The 18685-nt window shown below is 49.5% G+C and overlaps 1 protein-coding gene across 9 annotated transcripts in view; it reads left to right on the top strand.

The window, feature by feature from the left end:
* The first annotated feature begins 11375 nt into the window (after nt 1-11375).
* Nucleotides 11376-18685, top strand: part of HM13 (histocompatibility minor 13) — a 39271-nt gene continuing 31961 nt past the window's right edge. For 3 of the 9 annotated variants that reach the window (XR_006300801.1, XM_043602653.1, XM_043602650.1), the window contains exon 1: nt 11380-11670. Coding sequence is in view for 5 of the 9 variants with exons in the window: in XM_043602653.1 (XP_043458588.1) it covers nt 11488-11670 (183 nt within the window). In the remaining 4 variants the exon portion in view is untranslated. Of the gene's footprint in view, nt 11671-18685 lie in introns of all 9 variants that reach the window. The other 6 variants (XR_006300799.1, XM_043602649.1, XR_006300800.1 and 3 more) reach the window with 4 other exon arrangements.

Below are 18685 nucleotides of genomic sequence, written 5' to 3'. Positions count from 1 at the left end.
TCTGTGTCTCCCTCTCTCTCTGACCCTCCCCTGTTCATGCTCTGTCTCTCTCTGTCTCAAAAATAAATAAACATTAAAAAAAAAAACATTAAAAAAATTTTTTTAAGAAACAAAAAAATAAATTTCTACCCCTACTGCCCCCATCCTTCTGGACTAGAGAGAAATTTAATCTCTGTCCTTAATGAAGGCTACTCCCCGCCAGAGGACAAGAAGGGAAGCCAGGGGGCTCTCCCTGGCACTGGACCACGGGAGGCCTCTGACGGCTGTGCCCAAAGCCTCAACAAGCCCTAAAGTCCAAGCCTGCTTCCAAGCCTGGGGCCTCAAAGTCTTGCTGGAGTCTGGCATCTCCTGGCCTGGATCCATCCCCACAGAGTCTGGCCACCTGTTGCCGCACTATCAAGGGGGCAGGAGGATCCCCTCCCCTCCCCCACCCCATGCCAGCCTCCATCGACCTTCCTTCACAGCTTCCTAGAGCTCCTTTGTGTCTCCCACCATCCCTGCCCTCAGAAGCAAGGAGCATTCTCTCTGCAACAAGAATTTGCAAACTCAGAGTCTCTGGAGACCAAACACTTAACAACAGCAACAAAAGTGTGAAGCTTGGTAACGAGAGAACACGTGCTCTACCTAGAGAGAGCAGCACAGCTCAGCCCACAAAACTGCCATCAGGCCATGCGGTCTAACGGTTAGGAGCCCACATTCTAGAGCTTTGTTACCTGGGTTCAAATGCTGATGCTGCTGTTTACTGCCTGTGAGTTGGTTTTTTTTTTTTTTTTTTTCAACGTTTATTTATTCTTGGGACAGAGAGAGACAGAGCATGAACGGGGGAGGGGCAGAGAGAGAGGGAGACACAGAATCGGAAACAGGCTCCAGGCTCTGAGCCGTCAGCCCAGAGCCCGACGCGGGGCTCGAACTCACGGACCGCGAGATCGTGACCTGAGCTGAAGTTGGACGCTTAACCGACTGCGCCACCCAGGCGCCCCGACTGCCTGTGAGTTCTTAGGCAAGCCACTTAACCCCTCTGTGCCTGCTTCTTTAGCCATGAAAAAGAATATATGTACCTACCTGTACAACAGCTCCAGGGGAGAAAGCACTTTGAACGGTGCCTGTTGCCAGATCCTCTTAAGTGTTCAAGAGAAGCTAGAGATCCAAATTTTTGCTTTGAAATTGCTTTTTCAAAAAATGTGTATTTGTTTATTTTGAGAGAGAGAGAAAGAGAGCACGAGCGTGAGTGGGGGAGGGGCAGAGAGAGAGGGAGAGAGGGAATCCCAGGCAGGCTTCGAGCTGTCAGCACAGAGCCGGATGTGGGGCTCAGTCTCATGAACCATGAGATCATGACCTGAGCTGAAATCAAGAGTCAGACGCCTAACTGACTGAGCCACCTAGACACCCCCAAATTGCTCTATTTTTGAACTTTGGCAACACAGTGAAAACAGTTGTTGAACCTGTGAAGGTGAAGGTCATACAAGACACATCTGTGAACAGGACTGGACCTAGGGAGCTGCGTTTCCGTATCTGTTCTATGATGTTTAAACGTGTACAAAATGGAAGCCAGAAAGGAAACCGTCGTGGAGGCAGCTTCAGCTTTGAACTCTATGACCAAACCTTCCCTAGGCAAGAAATACAAAAAGGGGAGGGGAAAAGAGGGACAAAACCACAAACTGATACGTCAAATTACCCTGGTACACAGCACATTACCCACTGCAGTGTTATGTGCTATGAGGATTTTTTTAAGATGCTGAGATAAAGAATTTAAGGTAACATTATGGGGCAACTGGGTGGCGCAGTCGGTTAAGCGTCCGACTTCAGCCAGGTCACGATCTCACGGTCTGTGAGTTCGAACCCCGCGTCGGGCTCTGGGCTGATGGCTCAGAGCCTGGAGCCTGTTTCCGATTCTGTGTCTCCCTCTCTCTCTGCCCCTCCCCCGTTCATGCTCTGTCTCTCTGTCCCAAAAATAAATAAATGTTGAAAAAAAAAATTAAAAAAAAAAAAAAAAGAATTTAAGGTAACATTATCGACTGATGAATGGGTAAAGAAGATGCGGTGTGTATACATACAATGGAATATTACTCGGCGATCAAAAAGAATGAAATCTTGCCATTTGCGACAACATGGATGGAAGTATTGTATTACGCTAAGTGAAACAAGTCACTGGATGATAAAGATAAATATCATATGATTTCACTCATATATGGAATTAAAAAAAAAAGAACATAGGTGAAGGGAAAGAAAAATAAAATAAGAATAAAAACGGAGAGGGAGACAAACCATAAGAGACACTTAAATATAGAGAACAAACTGAGGGTTGCTGGAGGGGCGGTGGGTGGGGGAATGGACGAAATGGGTGATGGGCATGAAGGAGGGCACTTGTTGGGATGAGCACAGGGTGTTATGTGTAAGTGATGAATCGCTAAATTCTACTCCTGAAATCCATACTGCACTATATGTTAACTAACATGAATTTAAATTAAAAAAAAAAAAAGTAAGGCACCATTTAAGCTAAGACTCATGAGAAGGAGTTAGCTTAGCCAAGAGAATCAAAGTGAGAGAAGACCAGGAAAGGAGAAACAGCTTATGCAAAGGACCTGAGGCTGAAAAGAGTTTAATGCAAAAGAGGAAAGCAATAATGGATGAGCTAAGTATCTTGGCAGGGACAGGGCATTCAGGGCCTTGAAGACCATGGTGAGCAAGGAGCATGCGATTATCTTGAGGGCAGGGGGACCATTGAAGGGTTTCAAGCAAAGAGATAAGATACAGAGGGGGTCTCCAGGAGTTGCATGAGGAAGCTGTTGAAATGGCCTAGAAGAAACAATGTGGCCTGGATTGACCAGCAGCTTTGGGCATGGACAGCCCCAGACTCCGGTGTCTGAACTGGCCTCAAAGTCAAAGGCTGGATTTAGGCCTGAGAGCAAACCTACTGCTTTTCCATAAGCCAGGCGATGAATGGCTTTTCCAGAGTCAGGGTCCCTGGGACCATCCTGGATATCCTCCTGCCGCCTATGCTGTGTCCGTTCACTGGCCTAGTCTGCCCTCTGCTGGCAGAAGGAGGCACTAGCGCAACGGGAGCATCTGCCTCTGGAAGAAACCGTACCGGAAAGAGAGGACACCTGGGCTCCCAAATCTCCCCCATCTCAGTTCATCTTTATCTCAGCACCTTTATCATCCAGTGACTCTGTTCCGAAATGCAGGCCTCAGTTTCGCCTCCTCCCTTACACCCCATCAGGGAGTCTTGTTGATGCCGTTTCCTAAATAGAATCCTAAATCAGAAATTTCCTAAGTATATCTTAATCACACCCACTGCTCCCCATCTCCACCAGGCCACGGTAGCCAAAGCCGCTTCCCTCTCTCCTTTGGTCTACTTACCTTGTTCTGGCCAATCCATTTCCCACTGGGCAGCCAGAGCCCTCATAATACCCTCTAATGCCAAAATTCTTTCTCCTCAATGCATAGCTCCTCGTACCGCTCAGTGTGGAGCCCAATGGGGAAATCCCTGGCATACACACCGCCCCACCGCTGGAAATTCTCCTTTCTCTACGTGGTGTCCCAGACTCATGTCCTTTCATTGGCTCCTCTCCTTCCTCCATCCTCCCCTTCATTGCTGTTTGTCTCATTCTCTGCCTCCTGTTCATGTCTACCACAAAGCAGATTTGCTATTTCTGTTTCTTTGGCACTTGCCAGCCAGGGCTCTCGGGGGCTCACATTCCCCTGGTGCGAATTGTCAAGGTCTTCCCCTGCTAACCATATAGACAGTTGCTTCCCTGGGAAAAATACCAATGCCAAGGCGATAACACTTTCACCCTGAGTACAGTGTGATGCTAACATGCTAGGACTCTAATGTCTCATCATTCCAACATCCTATGGCTTGGCCCATGGTTACAGAAATCCTCACTGACCCTCCCAACCCCCACCACGTAACGGAAGGCTCACCCACCCCAGAGGCCTTCTGACGGTGGGGCGGCACATCATGACCACCCTGAACCAAGAGGGTTCATGAACCCAGGAGCCTCTGGGTTCCGAAGGCAAATCATAACATGTTAGCTCAGCTCATGGGGGATGCCATTTGTAACGCACAGGTTTGCTGTGAAAGAGAATAAAGACAGGGGGCAGAGATGAGCCGAGAGACAATCCTGGCAGCACAGGTGCCCTGGTTTCGGAGGGAAACTGAGGCCCAGCTCGGTCCCTGACGTCCTGTCCACAGGTTCGGTTATTCACCTCTTCCTTGTTGTTCAAGAGCCAAACATTCCTATCGTTGCCCAAAGTGTTTGCAGCTGGGTTTTCAGCCCTTGCAAACCAAAGAACCCTGACTCACTGTCTGAAGGGCACTTCATTCCTTTTGCAAATCCAACCTCTGTCCCCAACCCAACAAAGAAGAAAGAGAACTCTGAAATGAGTCTTTGCTTCAAGTCTTCAGAGATCTTGTCTTTTCTTTCTTTTTTAAGTAGGCTCCATGGCCAACGTGGGGCTTGGACCCATGACCCTGAGGTCAAGAGGCACATGCTCTCCCGACTGAGCCAGGCAGGCGCCCCATGTATTTTCTTTCTTGAATCTCCAAAGTAGAGGGATGAGTTCAACATACTCCTTCCTTCGTGGCAGACTGTCTTCACTGCTGTCCGGCAAAGTCCCTGTTTCATTTTACTTATGTGAGTTTTGTTGTTGCTGTCGTTGTTTAAAGTTTATTTTTGGTAATCTCTACACCCAACGTGGGGCTTGAACTCGCAACCCCGAGATCAAGAGTCACATGCTCTTCCAACTGAGCCAACCCGGCGCCCCCGTTGTCGTTGTTTTAATCCCCAGTTCCCACTCTCATTCCCACCCCTCTATAGGGAACCATTCTAATGTGCTTGATGCCTACTCTTTTCTTTTCTTTTCTTTTTAGGATTTATTCAGACCCAGGGTTTGGTTTGTTTTTTTTTATAATCTATTTTTTTTAATTTACATCCAAATTAGTTAGCATATAATGCAACAATGATTTCAGGATTAGATTCCTTAGTGCTCCTTACCCATTTAGCCCATCCCCCCCCACACACTCCCTCCTTTAACCCTCTGTTTGTTCTCCATATTTAAGAGTCTCTTATGTTTTGTCCTCCTCCCTGTTTTTATATTATTTTTGCTTCCCTTCCTTTATGTCCCTCTGTTTTGTATCTTAAAGTCTTCATGTGAGTGAAGTCAAGAAATTGGTCTTTCTCTGACTGACTAATTTCGCTTAGGGTAATACCCTCTAGTTCCATCCACGTTGTTGCAAATGGCAAGATTTCATTCTTTTTGATGGCTGAGTAATACTCCATTGTGTATATATATCCATTCATCATCCCTCAATGGACATTTGGGCTCTTTCCATACTTTGGCTATTGTCGATAGCGCTGCTATAAACATTGGGGTGCATTTGCCCCTTCAAAACAGCACACCTATACCCCTTGGATAAATTCCTAGTAGTGCAATTGCTGGGTTGTAGGGTAGTTCTATTTTTAATTTTTTGAGTAACCTCCCTACCGCTTTCCAGAGTGGCTGCACCAGTTTGCATTCCCAGATGTATATTCTTTAATATGCAAATATTCCTGTTAGATTTGCAATGTTGCTATGGGATAAGGACTTGTGATTTATGGAAATCATGTTGCACATTTCTTCATACTCAGCTCCACGTTTTAAAGATCTCTACATGTTGATGAAGATTAGGGAGATTATAAGGGATGTATTTGGTGCCCCACCCAGATCCCCTTTAACAGACATAGTGGCCCATCCCCCAGCTGTTGGGAGTGTTGGCTGAAAGCCACTGGCAATGGCCACCTTCTCTGGAGAATTGCCCTTGGTCAAACGGGGGCCAACTAGTCAGGGTACCTCACCCCCGACTCTTACACTTTGGCCAGTGACGGACAGATACAGGGTACAAGAGGTCAAGGCAGGAACGATTCTGTGATGCCCCAGAGCTCTCCTTGGGGTCACAGAGAACAAAGTCTCTGGCTGAGACCTCCTCCTCACTTAGCCTTTTATTTCCTGCATTCCCTCATGCCCGTCCCCCTAAAAACACTCTCCCTCAAAATCGCTTAAACAATGGGGTGTCTGGTGGCTCAGTCAGTCGAGCGTCCAACTCTTAAATCTCAGCTCAGGTCACGATCGCAGGGTTATGGGATCGAGCCCCGTGCTGGGCTCCGTGCTGAGTATGGATCTTGCTTAAGATTCTGTCACTCTTCCTCTGCCCCTCTGCTCTGCTCAAACATTCTCTCTCTCTCTCTCTCTCTCTCTCTCTCTCAAAAAATCTATTAAGTAAGAATCCTCATCTCAGGTTCTGCTTCTACTTGACGACTTGACTATAACCATTATCATCCCAACAAGTACCCTTTTGAGAGTGCAAGAGTTCTATTAATAATTAGGCCAGGGGAGGGCTGCCTGGGTGGTTCAGTCGGTTGAGCCTCTGACTTGGGCTCAGGTCATGATCTCACGGCTCGCGGGTTTGTGGCCCGTGTCAGACTCTGTGCTGACAGCTCAGAGCCTAGAACGCTCTTCAGATTCTGTGTCTCTGCCTCTCTCTGCCCCTCCCCTGCTCAAACTCTCTCTCTCTCTCAAAACTAAATAAATGTTTGAAAAATTTTTAATAAATAATAATTAGGCCAGGGCAAAGGGCATATACCATGACTCCCCGCCAAACCAGGAGGCAGCGTCACCCCAGCTGAGCATGCTCTGAGATCGCTTCCTGTTGCTGGCTAGCGTTCCAAAGACACATCCATCACATTTTGTCAATCCTTCCCCAGTGACACAGACCTAAGTTTGCTCTAACTTCCTGCTACCAAGAAAAATAACAAACACTGCTGGAAATCCCTGGGCATGTCCCTTGATAGACCCGCGTGAAAATTTCTCTAGGATTATGGAGCTGAAAATAATCCACATGAGCCATTTGGGCCTCCAAAAAGATTTTCCAGGGCACCCGGGTGGTTCGGTTGGTTGAGTGGCCAACTTCAGCTCACGTCATGATCCCGTGGTTCATGGGTTGGAGCCCCACATCAGGCTCTCTGCTGTCAGGGCAGACCCTGCTTCAGATCCTCTGTCCCCCTCTCTCTCTCTGGACCTCCCCTGCTCATTCTCTCTGTCTCTCTCCCTCTCGCTCTCTCTCTCTCTCAAAAATAAATAAACATTAAAAAAAAAAGATTTTCCTGAATGAGAATTCCAGCCCTAAGGCAAGGAGGTATGGAGGCACCAAAAGTGTTTCTCCCTGTTTCTTTCATCTTAGTGAAACCCCAGGGGCATTTCTGCCAGCTCTACTCTGCCAGAGATACAGGGGTTCCTCGGGGTTCCCCGATACTGGAACCTGACACAGAGCTGACGCTCAACTCAAGCTCGGAGGGATTGTGGGGTGAGAAAGTGAAGGTTACGTGAAGAGAATGATATATTCCCTCATTCATATACAAACATTTATGGATCACATATATGTAAAGGCCCCATGGCCTTGGAAGATATTGAGAACAGTAAACATTTATAGAGTTTTACTGCTTTCCTGCCCATTCTCTTACAGGGATCAAGAACATGGGACTATCTGGGCCCTCGGGCAGACGTAGACCATCTAAGAATAAGGAGCTTCTCCTACACCAGCACTTTTCAGACTAAATGTGCATGTGGATCAGGTAGAGATCCAGTAGTCTGGGTGGAGCTGAGATTCTGGATTTCTTCCAGGTTCCCAGGTGATGCTGATGGGGCTAACCTGGGCACCGCACCTGGATTAGCGAGGTCTTACAATCGCCAGACAATCATCACACCTAAACAATCCATGTTTGAATTTTCCCACTCCTCTCAAACTTTCCTTTCCAGCCTTTTTTTTTTTAATTTTTTTTTCAACGTTTATTTATTTTTGGGACAGAGAGAGACAGAGCATGAACGGGGGAGGGGCAGAGAGAGAGGGAGACACAGAATCGGAAACAGGCTCCAGGCTCTGAGCCGTCAGCCCAGAGGCCGACACGGGGCTCGAACTCACGGACCGCGAGATCGTGACCTGAGCTGAAGTCGGACGCTTAACCGACTGCGCCACCCAGGCGCCCCTCCTTTCCAGCCTTTTTAAAAATGCTGTGACCCAGGGGCGCCTGGGTGGCTCAGTCGGCTGAGCGTCTGGCTTCGGCTCAGTTCACGATCTTGCGGTTTGTGAGTTTGAGCCCCGCGTCCGGCTCTGTGCTGACGGCTCAGAGCCTGGAGCCTGCTTCGGATTCTGTGTCTTCCTCTCTCTCCGCCCCTCCCCTGCTCACACTCTGTCTCTCCCTCTCTCTCAAAATAAATAAATAAGTAAATAAATAAACATTTTTAAAATGTTGTGACCCAGGGGGGCGCCTGGGTGGCGCAGTCGGTTAAGCGTCCGACTTCAGCCAGGTCACGATCTCGCGGTCCATGAGTTCGAGCCCCGCGTCGGGCTCTGGGCTGATGGCTCAGAGCCTGGAGCCTGTTTCCCATTCTGTGTCTCCCTCTCTCTCTGCCCCTCCCCCGTTCATGCTCTGTCTCTGTCTGTCCCAAAAATAAATAAACGTTGAAAAAAAAATTTTTAAAAAATGTTGTGACCCAGGAACCAATCAAGAATGGTACATTACATTTGTTTCCTTTCATCAGCAACAATCCTCCCATAGAATTTTTGCCCCATGGCGCCAACATTTTTGAAGAGTCCAGACTACTTGTCTTGTAGAACCTTCCACAGTCTGTACTTTTCTGACATTTTCTGAGGTTCCTTCATGAGTAGATGGGAGTCAAACATGTTTGGCAAGAAGACCACCCAGATGATGTGTCCCACACATCACATCACCTGTTGTCATATTGTCCCATCCCATCCCATTTTGTCACTCCATTGTAAAGGAAACCTTTTGTAGCTAACAGGTAATCTGTGAGGTGACACTTTAAGACCGTATGGATAGCTCCTCAACCTTTCTCACAACAACTTTAGCATCCATTCACACTCTTTGCTTGTGGGGTCTGGAAATATTTAAATATTTGATAGCGTGTGTAAGTGTGAGTGAGTATGTGTGTGGGCATGTATGAGGGAAAAAATTAGAAAATCTGAAACCCATTCACGGTGACTGAACACAGTAATAAGTGAACAAGAGAGAGGGACCACATCCTTCTCTGGAATAAATATTTGGTCATTTAGCTACCTCAGGCTCTCAACAGGCTCCTTTCTTGACGTCAGTTCAGAAATTGGGAAAGTAACCCCATACAGCAGGCTTCAGCAGATAAAGCCTCAGGACACCCACCTGCAGAGTGTCTCATCCCCGTCTCCAGACAATATCAAGACAGGTCTGCTCCAAGCCAGAAATCCACCCCTCCAGAAGCCTTGACAGGATCTTTCTGAACTTGGGTCAAGCCCTCAGTTCCCTGGGTCACATTCACAACCTCCCACTCTGGAGTGTGAAGAGAGATGGCCGGATCCGCCTTAGAACAAACTAAATCAAGTGCTCAGCCTGGCGGGAAACAGGAGTGTCCAACTTCCGGTCACAGACTCTCAGATGGGGAGGCACAGAGCCGTGAGGCCTGGTTGCTGGGCAAATCCTGTGGCCTGAATTATTGATGGATGAATTGATTGGGCACACCACCTTCACCCATCCATTCATGTCAGGTCCAGCTTAGTGAAAAACAGAGCCTGAAACTGTACGCCATCCTCCCAAAACTAAGTTACTCTGGTCCAAACTCCTTAGCCTCTTGTGTAGCTGGAATATTGCAAAGAGCAAAGGCTTTGGAGTCCTACAGACCTGAGCTCAAGGGTCTGCTTTTCCAATGCTGACTGTGTGTCCTGGGTTGGCTAGTTTAGCTTACCTCAGTGAGGCTCAGTTTCCTCATCTATAAATTGGGACCAATCAACTCCTACCAGTATTGTGGAGATAACACACACACACACACACACACACACACACACACACAGTTACTAGTACAGTGCCTGGCATGTCCTAGGCAAATAACTCTATCATTCAAACTCTTATAGTCTGACTCCTTGCCTTTGTCTGCCTTCACCATGAGCCCCATGCTCCAACCCCACCTCACCACCTGTCAAGCTTGGACCAGGCCATGGGATTTTATACCCTCTGTGTCATTTATCAACTTATTGCCTCTCAGCTCTCAGTCCACTCTTTTTGCCTGCTCTGGGTTGATGGATATGGGCCTTGCAAGTATTTCTCCTTTTCCAGCTGACGTAGTTATGCTTTTTCAGGACCGTGTACTAAAGGGACATTGGAGGGGTGCCTGGGTGGCTCAGTCAGTTGAGCGTCTGACTTCGGCTCAGGTCATGATCTCGTGGTCTGTGAGTTCAAGCCCCGCATCGGGCTCTGTGCTGACAGCTCAGAGCCTGGAGTATGTTTCTGATTCTCTCTCTCTCTCTCTCTCTGCCCCTCCCCACTCATGCTCCGTCTCTCTCTCTTTCTCTGTCAAAAATAAATAAACATTTTTTTAAATAATAATAATAAAGGGACATTGGAGGGGAATGGATCTTCCTTCCTGGTTTCAGATTGGCTTGCTTCCTGGGCTCCAGGAGAGCATACTTTTTCTCCATCACTTGGCCCAAAGTTTCTCCAGTGCTAGGTTTCTGCGGGGTGTAGCTTTCTCTGTTTGTCTGCCACATACTTTCTCCAGCTTTTAACTAGGGCAGCAATAACATAGCCAGGAGCCCCAGACAGCATGGGCCTGCACCCAAACTCAGATCACGTCTACCACACCTTCTCAGCCCTGGACACACATACACTGGAAGCTCCACAGGGCTGTCCATCTACAGAGCCAACCACCTGACTTTTGTCCGCTGGAACTGACTGAAGGGAATCACTCTACAGAAGCGCCCAAGCCATATGCAGAAGTACACTAGATTCCTAGAGAGGGAGATATCTATGAACTATTTATGACCCTTAACATGCTATGGAACACGCAACTACACACTAACATCCTACACGCTTCATATTTTATTTTGCTCATTTTATTTATTGTCTTCCCAACACCTCCCCCTACCACTGCACTAAAAATGCAACAACCCTCATGAGTATAGGGACGGACTTTTGCCCGTATTCTCCCTGTGTGCCCAGAGCCTAGGACGGCGTCTGGCATATAACGGGATATTCAAATACTTAAAGAGAGATGCAAAGATTCAATATTGGATGAATGATGCATGCATAAACAAATTCTCAGTTATTCGGATGAGGACTTGTAGGGAGCAGAACAGCCTGGGATCAAGGAAGCCGGCGAGCAACGGGGCATGGGGTCCTCAGGTTTCTCTCTCCGGATGGATGCCCACCGCAGTGGTCCAGTGTTCCTTTCCCGACCACTCGCGAGTTGCTTAGCAACTGGTCGCCCGGCCCTCCGCTTCCAATAGAGGGCGCGCGGGCGGGGAGACGTGAACGCGCACGCGTGCGCGGCGCGGGCCGGCAAGCGGGGCACGTCACTTCCTGTTTCTTTAAGGGAACGTGGCTTTTCCCTGCAGCGCCTGTCTTCCTGTCTGCGTCTCTGCTGCGGCGGCCGGAGCTGGAGTCGGACCCCGAGCGCAGCGTCGCCATGGACTCGGCCCTCAGCGACCCGCACAACGGCAGCGCCGAGGCGGGCGGCGCAGCCAACGGCACGGCGCGGCCGCCTTCCACGCCCGAGGGCATCGCGCTGGCCTACGGCAGCCTCCTGCTCATGGCGCTGCTGCCCATCTTCTTCGGCGCCCTTCGCTCCGTGCGCTGCGCCCGCGGCAAGGTAGGTCGGGTCGGAGGCAAAGCCGCGCGCGCTTTCCACCTCCTCTCCGGGACGTGACTGACGCGGATCCTTCCCCCACCCGCCCTACACGGGACAGACACTACCTCTCCCCGGACACTGACCTTTCCCAGCTTGGATCACCACCGCTTCCCCACCACATCCGGGAGCTGGCCTTAGGTGTCCCGGGATCTGACACCTTCCCAGATAGGGGACTGGCTTCTACCCGCAATCGGACCCTGACACATCCCTCCCTTTCCGCGCATCATGCTGCAAACACTGTCAGCCTCACATGCGACTCAGGCATGTATTGTTCTGAGCCTACTGGACCCAGGAAGATCGGCCGCACCCTCTGCTCTGGCTGCTCATCCCATATGGGACACCTCATCTTGGGCTCTGGGTCAACCCCAATCTGTACCTGATGGGGCGCTGGTCCTGACAACTGGGTGGTACAATCCCTTGTCATTCCTCCGTTAGGAACTCTGCCTCACCCACTCTAGGGCAAGTTCTAGGATCCAGGTCCATCCCTAAGCTGTGACACCTGTCTAACTGGAATCTGTGAACCGCAGTGCGCTTTCCTAGAACGCCCAGATCAGGCCCCTGCCCTGCCTCAAAAAAATTAACCCAAGGATATAGCCGCAGCTGAGGCCCCAATTTTTTGCATCACCTCTCAAACCACTTGGAAGTGGGTTTGTCAGCCCCTCAGAGCCTGACACCATAGCACTTCTCTTTTTTACCAGGCATAGACCCTTCTTTTGCTGGTTTGCTCTTCCTGACTGGTAGACACCTCCTACCTTGGACCTGTCCTGGACTGAACCCAGACCCTACCTCAAAGTAGCTTTTCTTCCTGTGCTCCCTAAAACAGTCCCTCCACCAACTTTGGCTTACCTGCCGAGGAACTAAGCCGCTATGGGCCTCTCTTAGGAGACTAGGCCAGATCCACTCCTGACCTTCCTCAATATATGTCCCACTGGATACCTAAGAGGACCCTGGCACCTTCCACCCCCTAACTTCCTCCCCTCACCCTTCTTCCCTATATTAAGCTCTCTCCAGCCCATTACACCGGTGGCTTCTCACTTCCTGGCACCCTCTCCCCTCCTGATCTGTAACTCCTCCCTGGCCCGAACCTGAAATTGAACCTAAGCGGAAGCTGTCTTACCCAAAGAGGGCAGGTCCACAAAGCAGCTGCCACTTCGGAAACTGCTCGAGCCTGGGTTCTCAAAACATTACCCAACTTGAGGGCTGGCACCTTCCTTCCCCAAGACAGAGGACCTGCTGTTAGCTCCTTCTGTGGACAAACCCAAAGGGGAGTAGTCAGGCAGGGCTTAGGTTGCCCCATTTGCCTGCCTTTCCATTCTGCCTCTTCTAAGCAGAGTTCAGATGGCTTTCAGCCTCCCTGCCATGCCTTTTGGGCAGACACTTGTGGGGGGGCAGGGGGCGGGGGGGGGGGTGTGTGCTGAAATAGACCAGGACAAAGGAAAGTGAAGGTGGCATGGCGTGAGCTGATCTGAGGGGCTTCCAGAACTGAGTAATTCTCCTTGGTGTCTTCTCCACAAGGATCACTAATCTCTTAAGAAAACACGTTACTGACAACAGAATTTCCTGAACCTCCACTGTTGTTGGGGGGGGCATGCTGCAAAAATGAATCGGTCAGAGCTCTGTCACCAAGGGCTTTAGGTGCCTGAATGGAGAAGGAATAACTAGTTATGTGATTGCAGTACAGTCGTGCTGCAGAGTTTAGGGAGAAAGTTGGAGCACACCTGAGGCAGGGCAGAGAGGCTTTGTGCCGGAGGTGGGCTTGAGCCTTGATGCAGAAGTAGAATTTCAGCTAGAAGACATTCTAGGCAAAGGAAACCAGGTAAGGAGCTGTATGAAGCAGTTTAGGAGGTGGTGGAAGGTCTGGTGTGGCAGGCACAGAGGGTGTGCATAGAAGGGAGCTTTCGATCCACCGTAGCCTCTAAATACCTCCGCCACCGTCTCCTGCAGGGTAGGGGAGTTAGAAAGCCGCATGAAATCGCAGGCAGCCAGACCCACCACCGATAACTAGGATATTCTGAGAGTTACAGAGCCTTCACCATCTTTGCTTCTCCCAGCAACTGAATGGGACAGATGGAGCCAGTTTTATTTTCCCTGCGGTACAGAGAAAGAAACTGAGAGTCAGAGAAATGACTTCTCATGATCCCTCTGCCAATTAGGGACAGAACTAGGTGTTGCTATATCTAGTCCAGGTGCCTCCAAAGACCCACACAAGTGGCATTTGGGCCTAGGGGAGGGAAAAAAAAAAAAAAACAAGCCAAACAGCTCCCTTTTTCTACACTGACTCATGTTTCCCTGGTCATGTGGCAAGGAGAGAGAAAAGTTAGTGTGGGGGCCCAGGAGTTTTGATTTCCCACCAGTGTTAGACCTTAAAGCCAGCTGAGAGAGGGCATGTGAGGACAGAGTTCTCCCGGGAGCCAAGTTGTCCATAACAGGCAGAGCAAATTGTGAAATCATGGGGAGAAGAAGGTGGAGCATCCAGGAGTGTGTTGGGAAGAAGTAGCCATGGGAGGAGCAGCCTGAGAGGGGTGCCCATCCCTGTCAGAGACCTGTGTTCCCAGAAGGGAGCAGATCCCAGCCCCGGCAATAGCTGGGGATCAGATTGCTTCAGAGGCTCTTGGCCTGTAACTCAGAGGAGCCCCTCAGCCAACTGGACTGGGCTCCTGCTGTGTGCCAGGCCCCGGGCTGGGTACCAGGGGTGCTGGGACAACGAAGGCCAGGACCTGCCCTCCCGGAGCTTAGTCCCCATAGAGAAACAGATGTGTGAGCAGCCGCCTAAACCGAATCCTGACATGCCTTCCAGGGGAGAGCACAGCTGCCTTTACACGGATGGGCGCAAGTTCAGCAGGCGGAACAGGAGAGAGGGAGGCGTGGCACCGCGGAGTGTGTTCAGGGAGGCAGTGAGCACTGTGATGTGAGCCGGGGCAGGGGCTGGGAGACTGTGACAAAAAGATGCTCAGGCAACCTGCAGCCTTCCTGGGCGACAGCATCCTGAAGGCAACACAGCAGTTCATCTTCATAGTTAACAAAGCGACCACACACTGGCGCTCGTAAAGCCGCGCAGAAGTACAAAGGAAGAACCTCCTCAGTGCCACTCCTCGAAGGAACCCACTTAGCTGTTTGGTGTGTAATCTTCCAGAACTTGTCCTGTGTGTATACAAATGTATTATGCGTGTGCCTATGTGTATACACGTACATAGGTTTATTTTTACAACAGTGGGATTTTACAGTTTACTGCTCTGCAATTTGATTTTTTTTTTTTTTTCCTGCTTTAGCCCTATGTCTTGGTCATTTTTCTATGTCAGTACATGCAGATCTGCCTCATTTTATGGTGGGGAGGGTGAGTACTGCATGCTCGTGGCATAGATTTCCAAAGGCACAGAGGGGCACATGGTGAAAACCCCCCACCCATCCCCGCTAGCCATTTTCCCTCCCCAGAGGCAGCCCCCTTTACCTGTTTCTTAGCTATCCATCCAACAAATTCCGTGCCTTTACAAATAAATAAGCATATGCTTTCCCCCGTCTTTGTTGTATAAACGGCAGTACATACGGAGTGGTCATGTTCTTTAACAGCTACATAGTAGCCTACCTGTGTCCCACAGTTTGTTTAGAGCACTGGTTTTCAAAATGTGGTTTCCTAGACCAGCAGCGACAGCATCACCTGGGAACTTAATAGAAATGCAGATTCTGAATTAGAACCGAAGGTGGGCCTGGCAGCCTGTTTTCACAAGCCCTCCTGGCAATTCTGATGTGTGCTCAAGTGCGATTTAGAGTCCTCCACTGGTCGTTCAGACGGGTGTCAGTCTTTTGCTATTACAAACCATGCTGAAATTAATCTAATACATTTGTTACTTCACACTTGTCTGTGTTTGTGGGATGATTTTTTTTTTTTTAATTGATCTGCTGGGTCACAGGCTATGTGCATGTTTGACTTAGATGGATTTTACCACATTTGCACCATAGAGGTTGTATAAGTTTTACACCCCCACCAGCAGTGACCTCAATTCCTGGGTGATGGCTGTGTGATAGTCCAGTCTCCAGGGCTTTCTGAGCCAGGTACGCATATGATACAGTCAAGCCCAGGCTTCAGAAAGCGCTCCTGGCAGGGTCAGGGATGGGCGGGAGAGAGGACAGGAAGGAGGCTGGGGAGGTGGTCGTGGTGAAGACTCAAGTGGGGCACAGGATTGGAGTGGGTAGTGCTAGAAACGCCTACGAAGCAGAGTTGTGGTGACGTGAGTGAGTGAGTGTAGTGGAAAGGAGAAGAGACCCTGGGGTCTCCAGCTGGGGTGTCAGAGGAACGCAATGGTGCACAAATCCCAGATCATTTCTAGGGCATGGCCTGGAAGCAGTACTCCCAGAGCTCAGGCCGAGCCAATGACTTGAGGTTGGGCATCTGTCTTCCCTCACTACTTTTGCTTCTGCCCTGCTAACTGAACGTCCAGAATGTCACTGGAAGCTAAATTTATTTCTCCTATTTGTGTCAGCTTCCCCCCCCCCACACATACTCTCTAATTACGTTTTGCGTTTCGGGAGCTATTGTGTTTGCACAAGAGCGTCTGGCTTAAAAATCCACATTGAACTGATGGAGAATCCTCATAACCTTTTGTATTTTTGTAACGGTGAAGGTCAACTGTTTTATGGCCACAGGCCCCCTGAGCATCCTGTCACCGCTTTCCAGCAGGAATTTCCAGGTAGGGAAGGTAGAGGTCATCTAGGAAGTAGGAGCTAAGAGTCGGCACACTAGAACCAGACTGCCTCAGTTTGAATCCTAGCTCTACCACTCACCAGCTGTGTGACCTTAAGCAAGTTGCTTCACCTCCCTGAGCCCCTGTTTCCTCATCCGTAAAGTGGAGCTCTTAAAAATACCTGCTTCATAGAGTTTTTGCGAAGATGAAATCACATGAAGCACCTAGAACAGTGCTTGGCATCTAGAGAGCTGTCTGTAAATGTTATGCTTATTACTGTTGTTATCACATTTCCAGTCTCCCATTCAGACCCAGCATTGCAGCATGGGTATTTACACAGTCACCCACCAAGGAGACCAGGTTCCTCTGTATAGTGGAGCATGTGTCCCACCTTGGCTTGTTATCAAGTAATTTTAAGCCTCTCCCCACCCAAGTCACTGGGCCGAATTAAAAGGAATATGTGGAAATGAGCCATAACCCCGGTTTGTAGGTGAGGCCAGAGTCCCATGTGTTCTGCACCTGCAGCTCCCTCTGCCTTGTTCCCTACCTTGTACACAGAGCGGATTCCTCAATTCAGCATTTATCTCGCTCCTGCCCCATACCAGACCCTGCGCTTGACCTTCAGGGCCTTGCCCTGCTTTCATGTGATTCCCTTCTACACCACCACCACCACCATCACCATCACCATCATCATCTTACAGAGACTCTAGACAGCTTGTGTGATAGCTCAAGGCACAACACTAAGTATTTCCAATGCAAAAGTCATAGAATCCTGAAGCTCATACAGGATGAGCAAATCGAGGCTTTGAGAGAGAAAATGACATTCCTGGGTCTCACAGCTGAGAAGAGGCAGAACTGGAAGTCGGGCTGGGCTTTCTGACGTCAGAACCTTCTCTCGACCATGTGGCACTCGTACTGGGTATCACACCGGTATACATCTTACTCTGTCACGTGTCACATTGTATTGTGATATTCTGTTTACACAGCAGGGTCTTGGCCCGCCTGCCTGTGAACTCTGAGATCAGCAGCTGTCTAATTTATGTTTGTGCCTAAGCTCCTGCTACACGGGACATACTCTGGATTTGTGGAGGAATTTTCCCAAGCACCCCCTAGCACACTGCTGCCCAAAGCAGAAACCTAGGGCCAGGGGAGAAGGAGGGAGAGAGCCCTGCCTCTCTCTGTCAGTACCACTCATCTGCCCCACTCCCCGCCTCCCAACAGAGCTGCCCCCGGGGGCTCCGGAGACGAGGGTCTCCCTCCCAGCCCGGTGCCTAGCCCACCTCAGTCATGCGTGTTGGGGTTTGGTGAAGTGCCTCCCACTCACCTCTCCCTGACCATCATGGCTCCTCATACAGTCATGGTACTTTACAGTTTGCCAGGCTATTTCACATCCCATCTCATTTCGTTGAAGTCTTTTGGCCCTTTTAGAGGTCAATAAAGCTAGAGATTGTGCTCCTGTTTGACAGATGGGTAAGCTGAGGCTCAGAGAACAAGGACTTGCCACAGTCACCCAGCAAGCTATTAATAGAGCACTGCATATCTTGGCCATGCTTTACATGCGTCATTTGCAGATGTGTGACTTATCTGTAGGAAAAATTCCCAGCAGTGGAATTGCTTGGTCAAAGGTATGTGCATTTGTTGGGTTTTTTTTTTGGTTTTTTTTTAGTTTACTTATTTATTTTGAGAGAGAGAGAGAATCCCATGCAGGCTCAGCACTGCCAGTGTAGAGTCCGATGCGGGACTCGAATTCACGAACTGTGAGATCATGACCTAAGCCACAGTTGGACCACCAAGCAACTGAGCTACCCAGGCATCCGCATTTATGGTGTTGACAAATATTGCCAACACGCTCTCTGCAGGAAGACCGATTTACCCTCCTGAAGGCACCGTGGGTCAGGCCCTGTTTCCCCACGGCCTTACCAGCTCCACCTGTTAGCCAGCATGGGGACCTTTGCCATTCTGATAGATGAAAAATGGAATCTCTGTGTACTTCATTTCAAGTTCCTCTTAACAAAAAAGTGAGGGTGAACATTTATACCTGCGATTAAGAGCTTTAGGTGGTTCCTGCTCTGTGAACCTTCTCTGTCCTTGGACATGTGCAAATTACAATTTGATGCAACTGCTAAGTCGTCCTCCTCAAAAGGCTGGACCAGTGTATACTGAAACCTACAGTGTATGTGCATCCCCGTTCCCCCGCCCCCCCATCTCCATCTCATAACCATTTAACGGGCTTGCTGCTCTCTGCCCCCCTCACCTTCCCCTCCTGCAACTTTCCTTCCATCCTTGAGCAGAAGGCC

Source organism: Prionailurus bengalensis, chromosome A3, assembly GCF_016509475.1.
Source record: "Prionailurus bengalensis isolate Pbe53 chromosome A3, Fcat_Pben_1.1_paternal_pri, whole genome shotgun sequence".
Taxonomy (NCBI): Eukaryota; Metazoa; Chordata; class Mammalia; order Carnivora; family Felidae; genus Prionailurus; species Prionailurus bengalensis.
This window is presented reverse-complemented; position numbering and strand designations above follow the sequence as displayed.